Source organism: Triticum dicoccoides, chromosome 3A, assembly GCF_002162155.2.
Source record: "Triticum dicoccoides isolate Atlit2015 ecotype Zavitan chromosome 3A, WEW_v2.0, whole genome shotgun sequence".
Taxonomy (NCBI): Eukaryota; Viridiplantae; Streptophyta; class Magnoliopsida; order Poales; family Poaceae; genus Triticum; species Triticum dicoccoides.
This window is the reverse complement of record NC_041384.1, coordinates 577,422,253-577,430,945: the sequence shown is the minus strand read 5'-3', so window position 1 is coordinate 577,430,945 and position 8,693 is coordinate 577,422,253. Positions and strand designations below refer to the sequence as shown.

Here is an 8,693-nt window from a genome sequence, read left to right as displayed (position 1 = left end):
TTTAAGGCAATATTTCTCCGTTTTGGAATATTTAAAAAATAGAAAAATAAGTAGCAGTCCGGGAAGGACATGAGGGCCCCATGAGGGTGGTGGGCGCGCCCCCTACCTCGTGAGCACCTCGTGTGCCTTCCGGACTCCGTTTTCTTGCACGTTGCGTATTTTGGTCAGTAAAAATTCATTATATAATCTCCCGAAGGTTTTGACTCCCGTATTACGCAAACCTCTGTTTTTTGTTTTTGAGCTGTTGCTGCTGCAGATTAGAGCAAGATGTCTTCTCAAGAGTCAATCGGGGAGAGCCGGGTATCTAATCCGGCACCGGAACCAAGGGCAAACAGCGACGCTGACCACTTTGGGCCAGCAACGGAGGAAGAGATGGAGGCTGACTTGATGAGAGTAGATGCCATGGAGGATCAAGAAGTCACCTCTCGCCTCCGAGCTGGGTTCATGATGGGGGAACTACAGAGCTCAACTATTCCAAACTCGGTTATCCCTTCTAATGTTAGATTTCTTTCTTATGAAAATATGAAGAGGAGTGCCACTTGTTCTCCCACAGCTATGCAACACCCTTGGGTGCAAGGAGCTTTAGCTGTCACAGGAAAGCTTTGTAAGGAAATAATGGACCTCATACAGCAAGTCAATAAGCTCGAAGAGGAGAACCGCATCCTGAGGGGAATCATCGCCAAGAATATTACACCAACAACAAAGAAGGAGACATAATCACATGGGTATGGGCACTCCCCTTGGCAACTGCCAAGCTTGGGGGAGGTGCCCCGGTATTGTATCACAATCACAACTCCTATCTTTACCATTTTTTTAGTTCTATATTATTAGAAGTATCTTGATCTAGTAGAATAAAGTTTATGGCATGATCTAGTTTTGAGTTTTGCTTTATGATCTCTCTTTGTAATCGAGTCCGTGAGCTATATATAATAAAGATTAGTGTTGAGTCAAGGGCTTGATTATTTTGCCATGATCTTGGGCGAATAAAAGAAAAGAGAAAAAGAATAAAAAGAAACAAAAAGTTCATACTGATCTTATTGAGAGTAATGACTTCACGTAGAAAGAGTATGATGATTAAAAGTTGTTGGGAGTTGGCAAACATAGCTTTGGTCATTGTTGCAATTAATAGGAAGTAATAAGGAAAGAGAGGTTTTCACATATAGATATATTATCATTGACATCTTTTATGATTGGGAGCACTCATTAAACTATGACATGCTAAAGAGTTGATGTTGGACAAGGAAGACAACGTAATGAGTTATGTCTTTCTTATATCTGAGATAAAGTATGTTGTCATGGACCCTCTAACTTGTTGAGCTTGCCTTTCCCCCTCATGCTAGCCAAATTCTTAGCACCAAGTAGAAATACTACTTGTGCTTCCAAATATCCTTAAACCAGTTTTGCCATGAGAGTCCACCATATCTACCTATGGATTGAGTAAGATCCTTCAAGTAAGTTGTCATCGGTGCAAAGCAATAAAAATTGCTCTAAATATGTATGATTGATTGGTGTGGGAGAAATAAGCTTTATATGATCTTGTGATGTGGAAGTAATAAAAGCGACGGACTGCATAATAAAGGTTCATATCACATGGGGCAATATAAAGTGGCGTTCTTTCACATTGAGATTTTATGCATACAACCATAAAAGCGCATGGCAACCTCTGCTTCCCTCTGCGAAGGGCATGTCCTTTATTATTATCTTCTACCTTATGCAAGAGTCATGGTGATCTTCACCTTTTCTTTTTCATTTTATCCTTTGGCAAGCTCAGCATGTTGGAAAGAACATGATATATATATCTAATTGGATATAGGGGAGCATGAACCATTATTGTTGACATTACCCTTGAGGTAAAAGGTTGTGGGGCAAAACTATAAGCCCCTATCGTTCTCTGTGTCCGATTAAAACTCTGTAACCATAAGTATTGCGTGAGTGTTAGCAATTATGGAGGACTAAATGATAGTTGAGTATGTGGACTTGCTTTTTAGCTCTGACATAGACTCTTTTCGATGTTATGATAAATTGCAATTGCTTCAATGACTGAGATTATAGTTTATCGGAGCCCAATAAGGTTTATGATTTATACTTTTGCATTGTGAATAGATCATCACTTGAACATAAGTAATCATATGACAGAATCTATATATGTTGCTGTTATGAGAATAATCATGATGCCTTCATGTCCGTATTTTATTTTTTATCGACGCCTCTACCTCTAAACATGAGGACATATTTATTGTTATCGGCTTTTCGCTTGAGGACAAGCGAGGTCTAAACTTGGGGGAGTTGATACGTCCATTTTGCATCATGCTTTTATATCGATATTTATTGCATTATGGACTGTTATTTCACTTTATATCACAATATTTATGGCTATTCTCTCTTATTTTACAAGGTTTACATAAGGAGGGAGAATGCCGGCAGCTGGAATTCTGGGCTGGAAAAGGAGCAAATATTAGATACCTATTCTGCGCAACTCCAAAAGTCCTGAAACTCCACGGAACATCTTAGAATAAATAAAGAAAAATCCTCGCCAAAGATGAAGGCCAGGGGGCCCACACCCTGCTCACGAGGGTGCCCCCCCCTAGGGCGCGCCCCCTACCTTGTGGGCCCCCTGGTGGCTCTCCTACGTCCATCTTCTCCTATATGAAGTCTTCCGATGAGAAAAAAATCAGAAGGAACCTTTCGGGACGAGACTCCGCCGCCACGAGGCGGAACTAATCTAGAGCTCTGGCAGAGCTGTTCTGCCGGGGATACTTCCCTCCGGGAGGGGGAAATCATCACCATCGTCATCACCAACGCTCCTCTCATCGGGAGAGGGCAATCTCCATCAACATCTTCACCAGCACCATCTCATCTCCAAACCCTAGTTCATCTCTTGTATCCAATTCTTGTCTCAAAGTCCGGGATTGGTGCTAGTAGGTTGCTAGTAGTGTTGATTACTCCTTGTAGTTGATGCTAGTTGGTTTATTTGGTGGAAGATCATATGTTCAGATCCTATATGCATATTATTACCCCTCTGATTATAAACATGAATATGCTTTGTGAGTAATTTCGTTTGTTCCTGAGGACAAGGGAGAAGTCTTGCTATTAGAAGTCATGTGAATTTGGTATTCGTTTGATATTTTGATAAGATGTATGTTGTCTAGCCTCTAGTGGTGTTATGTGAACGTCGACTACATAACACTTCACCATTATTTGGGCCTAGAGGAAGGCATTGGAAAGTAATAAGTAGATGATGGGTTGCTAGAGTGGCAGAAGCTTAAACCCTAGTTTACGCGTTGCTTCGTAAGGGACTGATTTGGATCCATATGTTTCATGCTATGGTTAGGTTTATCTTAATACTTTTGTTGTAGTTGCGGATGCTTGCAATAGAGGTTAATTATAAGTGGGATGCTTGTTCAAGTAAAAACAACACCCAAGCACCGGTCCACCCACATATCAAATTATCAAAGTATCGAACGCGAATCATATGAGCGTGATGAAAACTAACTTGATGATATTCCCATGTGTCCTCGGGAGCGCTTTTTCCTATTATAAGAGTTTATTCCGGCTTGTCCTTTGCTACAAAAAGGATTGGGCCATCTTGCTGCACTTTATTTACTTTTGTTACTTGTTGCTCGTTACAATTTATCCTATCAAAAAACTATTTGTTACCACTTATTTCAGTACTTGCAGAGAATAACTTATTGAAAACCGCTTATCATTTCCTTCTATTCCTCGTTGGGTTCGACGCTCTTACTTATCGAAAGGACTACGATAGATCCCTATACTTGTGGGTCATCAATGCGCCGCTTACCTGCTCGTCGGTGCCGATGTGCGTCGGCGGAAAAGCTCGAAAGGAGGGAGAATGGTGGCGGGAGTTGGGACGGTGGGGGAGGGGGCTAAATAGGGGCAGACTCGACGGGGGGTGAGTCGAAATCCTCCCGTCGACTTTTCGGCGACGTGGGCGAGCTCGCGTCATCTCCTTGGTCGCACGAGGAGAGAAGCGTGTCACCCTCCCCTGCGTCGCTCGAGTCAGGCTCGCGAGCTACTGCTGATTCGGACGTTTTCCCTATGTCTGGCCTAAAGGTGCTTTAATGTTCGTGTAATGCGGACCGCACAATAAACACAGGCAATCAAACGGGTCACTTTCTTCCTGCGCGGGTGAGGCTGAACCTTATGCAGGCAACCAAACATGCCACCCGTAACTTTGGGCATGGCGGTACACAGCTCTCGTGCAACGAAAAAATGGGTGGTATTGCAACTAGTAGAACATTCCTGCTTGCGAGCCAAGCCCGGGTGGGGACGGAGACGGTGGGAGCGACATCGCGGTAGAAAAAGGGAGCGTTTCATGCGCGATACTCCATTTTTAGCAACGTTACAGAGCCGACCAGTCAGAACACACGCTGTAAAGTCGGCCCGTATTGGGCACTGCTCACTGCTGTTGCCGGGGCCCCACCAGTCATCCGCGGACGCAGCTTGCAGGCGCGCGTGACGATATTGTATCCGCGCAGCCAACCCACTTGCTGGATTGGAAAAAAGCAGAGTGGGCCGACGTCGTCGCCCTCCGCAGGTCAAGCTCAGCAGCTGCAGCTCCGCCTCCAAACCGAAGCCGCCGCCGGCAGCGGAGGAGGAGGAGGAGGAGGAGGGAGATGGCGTCGGGCCTGGTGACGGAGGACGTGACGGTGGGGCGGCTGGTCCGGATCCGGCGCACGGTGATGCACATGCTGCGCGACCGGGGCTACCTGGTGGTGGAGCACGAGCTGTCCATGACCCGCCGCGACTTCCAGCGCAAGTACGGCGAGTCCTTCCACCGCGAGGACATGCTCATCAACAAGTGCAAGAAGAACGACCCCAACGACCAGGTCTGCTCGGCTCAGCTCAATCTCCCCTGCTTTTGCTTTCCTCTAAAGTAGCTAGGTTGTCGTCCACGGATCCAGCTCTCTGTTTCTCCTTTTCGCCGATGGTCATCCGCGATCCGTCTCTCGGTCGACAACTTCGTTAGATTTGAAGCCCTAGCTCCATCGTCTTGCTCTTGCTCGATCTGTTCTGTTGGATCGACCGGTGTTTGTTTTGCCATCGAGTGGTCGATGCAAGCTTAGTTCGTGGTGCTCATGGCGTCGGCTCCTTAGCTTGGGGGACACTCTGCTCCGCTGTGCACGTTGCGCCAGGCGAGTTGCTCTGTGCGACTGCGCTGCTTGCCGTCTGCTACTGCCTGACCAGCCTCTACAATTCTACAGACATACGACTACGTACTGTTGGAAGAATTTAGCCGACCAAGTAGCTCGACCATGCTGCCTGACGATGAATGATGGCTGCCAGGAACCTCATTTTCGTTCAGAGCAACTCAATGCTGCATTCTGTGCCAAATTCAGCTATTATGTTGGTGAAGTTCTGCCTTGAAATGGCAGTCTCCTAACACTTATTACTTGTTTCTCTCTTTCGAATCAGATATACGTGTTCTTCCCTAACGACGAGAAGGTGGGGATGAAGCACATCAAGAAGTATGTTGAAATGATGAACGCCGAGAAAGTCTCCAGGGCTATATTGGTTGTGCAACAGAACCTCACCCCATTTGCAAAATCGTTTCTCCAAGAACTGGAGCCAAAGATCCACTTGGAGGTTTTCCAGGTTGGTTATGCACTCTGATTCAACCGACACATTTCTGTGATCTGTTATGTTACTCTGGCTTTCTCATAACTGAAGCAACGAACCACAGGACGCCGAAATGCTTATAAATATCAAGGAACATGTTCTTGTTCCGGAGCATCAAGTGCTTGCTAATGAGGAAAAGAAGACGTTATTGGCGCGGTACACTTTAAAGGAAACTCAGGTATTACTAAATCTTGATTAGCACTTGAAAGTTGCACTAATTTTGGGCATCAATAGAGCCAGCCAACCTTGTATCTAGTTCCCTGATATAGCAATAAGGCCAACATTAGAGGAACATGTTTCCACAATTTGCTCTAAGAAAATCGATGTTGTTTGTCTATGGGAGATGTATTACAATAGCTACTGAATCTTGCTTGTTTGCCAACACAACCATGCTTCTATCACTTGTTGTTGCATGACACCCTCTCCATTTTTCAGTACTTCGCTACAAATATGCACCCGCTCACAGGCATGTAACCATTTCTCTTCTGAATGCAATGAACAAAACAGCTACCAAGAATACAAATTACGGATCCCATTGCGAGGTACTACGGCCTCAAACGAGGGCAAGTTGTGAAGATCATCAGGCCCAGCGAGACAGCCGGCAGATACGTCACATATCGCTATGTTGTATGACAGTACACAAACTGAAGGAACCAAGAACATGGTGATTTTTGCAGTTACACACAGGACACACATACCCATTCGCTTGCTTGGAGAAAACTGGTATTGCTTCAAGCAGCCATTCTTAAGGATCGCATGCCTGTTACGTAAAAGGACTCTTAATAAGTTGAGTGTATGGAGCATAAGCAAAATCCTCATGTTGTACCATTGTTTCAAGAACTTTATAGAACATACAGAACAGAAACTAGTGTGCTGAGAGCAATGAAAGGCTCTGCAGTTCTGGCTGCTACATCGTTTGAACGAACCGTTCTTGAAACTCCATGATTCTGGTCCTGACGTTGTGTGAGTGTGTGTGTGTGTGTGTGTGTGTGTGTGGTGGTGGTATGCGTGATGAACTTCTTCTTTACAATACATGGTGGATCCTGGAGTGGCATTGTAAGCATTTACACAAGGTAATGGGAAAATTTCTCTGTTTAGTATTACCTCCGTTTGGAATTAACTCTCGAGGCTCATTCCATCGACAGTTAATTCCGAATGGAGGGAGTAGGATGCACTGTAGCAACTAGCAGCATACCACAGTTTAGACTGAAATGCTACTGCAAGTGCTACCGATCGATGGTTGTTCTAGGGTTTACTCTTTTCATGAAAGAAAGGGTAGTGCTGGATATCTTGCCGGCACTGTTTGTTTCCGGAACGCTACGCTGATCACTAGCTTCCATCTTTGTGTAGGCATGGATAGGCATAGCAGCGGAGATGCGGAGTTATGATAGGAATTGCAAAGCTAACCTAACATGATCGGCCGGACTGTACTATGGAGCTGTCCGGCCCCATCTACAGTTCGTCGGAGCTGGACAAACAAGTGAATGCAAACAGCGACCACACGTACGCTCGCACTGGGACCAGGTCATCGCTGCGTTTTTATGCACCCCTCTTCTTGCTGTTATTATTTGCCCTTAAGCCCACGGATTAAGCTAACAGCATGGCCTGTACTACGAATCTTTAATTGTGACGCGACGCTGTACCAGGTCATAGTAGCAGTAGGCGTCATCGATCGGCCGCCAAGCCCACCAACGAAAATGAACAAAAAGGGAGAAGACAATATGCTGTTATGTTGTTCGGTGGTGATGTGGACTGAGGGATGGGCGGAGACGTAGAGAAGTGGTTCTGACTAAAATAATTTGGCGAAAGCCCAATTGAAATGGTAGAGAAAGGTGTTGTTTGTTGACAAAGATAAAAACAATGTCCTTTGGCACGCTTGTTTGTAGGGAATGGTCCATGTAGCTTTTAAACTTTTTTCGCCGACTAGTGCTTTTAATATGTTTTCGGGGTGGATGGGAAATTGACTCAAATCCGCGTGTCAATCTTCTGTTGGACAATTTGGAACTACCAGAATGATATTTGATGTTGGAGTTTCCAATGTTTTGCAAGTTATCCACATGGTTACTTACTAGATCACCACGTGATTTTTACCTTGGTGTGCTGAAGTTCAAAACTTTTGGGCCCTGAGGGCAACCACTTGAAAACGGTCATGCGGGTTTTGTTCAACCGGCTTGTGGTGATGGTTTATCAGTAGGAGGGTGATGCATAAGTGCCTCCATGTAATCTCTATTTGCAAATGCTATATCCTCGTGTATTTTGCCCCCGGCGGAATTGGTAGGTTGAGACAAAAGCAAATAAATTAATATAATTGGTTTATTTTGGAATTGTAGAGCGGTGGGGAAGAAAGGTATTGCATCCTGTTTGTCAGATATTTTCCATAACCATGAAGAGGAAATATTCTCACGCTTTCTTCAGGAAGTTGGATCATGGGAATCTTCTTCAATTGGATTGGATTCCTTCTGCGGGCAAATGTAGGGGTATTTTATGTGGCACTAGATTTTTCTACTTTGGAGATTATTTCTATTGGGTATGACAAAAGTTTTATTCAGGTCAATGTGTTGCATAAGTTGTTAGATTGCAATCTATCCCTTGTGGTTGTGTATGGCCCAGCTCATGAGGAACCGAAGATGGATTTTTCTTACTGAATTAGCTTCCGTCTGTAGTAAGGTCAATTGTCATTATGTTGTTGGGGGATATTTTAACATTTTGATAACTTATGATGAGAAGAATAAACATACTAGCATGTCCCATGCTTCTTATATGTTTAATTCTATTGTTCATTCTTATAATTTGATAGAAATTTATATGGTTGGAGGTATGTGCATATGGTCCAATAAACAACAACACCTTACTTTGGAAAAGCTTGATAGAATTCTTATGTCCCTTTCATGGGAGGATCTTTTTCCTTTGGTCAGTGTGGTTAAGCTGGTTAAGGAGTTATCTGGTCATAATCTTCCGGCGTTGAAATGTGGTGTGGTGCAACCTAAGGATAAAAGACCTAGAGGCTTTATGTTTGATGTGGCTTGATTGAAGCATGATGATTTTCTTCCTCTAGT

The 8,693-nt window shown here is 44.4% G+C and overlaps 1 protein-coding gene across 2 annotated transcripts; it reads left to right on the top strand.

The window, feature by feature from the left end:
- The first annotated feature begins 4,502 nt into the window (after positions 1-4,502).
- Positions 4,503-6,591, top strand: LOC119269320 (DNA-directed RNA polymerases II and IV subunit 5A-like). 2 transcript variants are annotated; one of them, XM_037551117.1, is made up of 4 exons: positions 4,503-4,847; positions 5,434-5,613; positions 5,702-5,815; positions 6,073-6,192. In XM_037551117.1, exons 1-4 carry the CDS (start codon positions 4,635-4,637, stop codon positions 6,109-6,111), a joined length of 546 nt encoding a protein of 181 aa, XP_037407014.1. In that variant the 5' UTR covers positions 4,503-4,634; the 3' UTR covers positions 6,112-6,192. The 2 variants fall into 2 exon arrangements, with proteins under 2 accessions (XP_037407014.1, XP_037407013.1); XM_037551116.1 differs by having other exon boundaries at positions 4,505-4,847; positions 6,145-6,591.
- Positions 6,592-8,693: the final 2,102 nt, after the last annotated feature.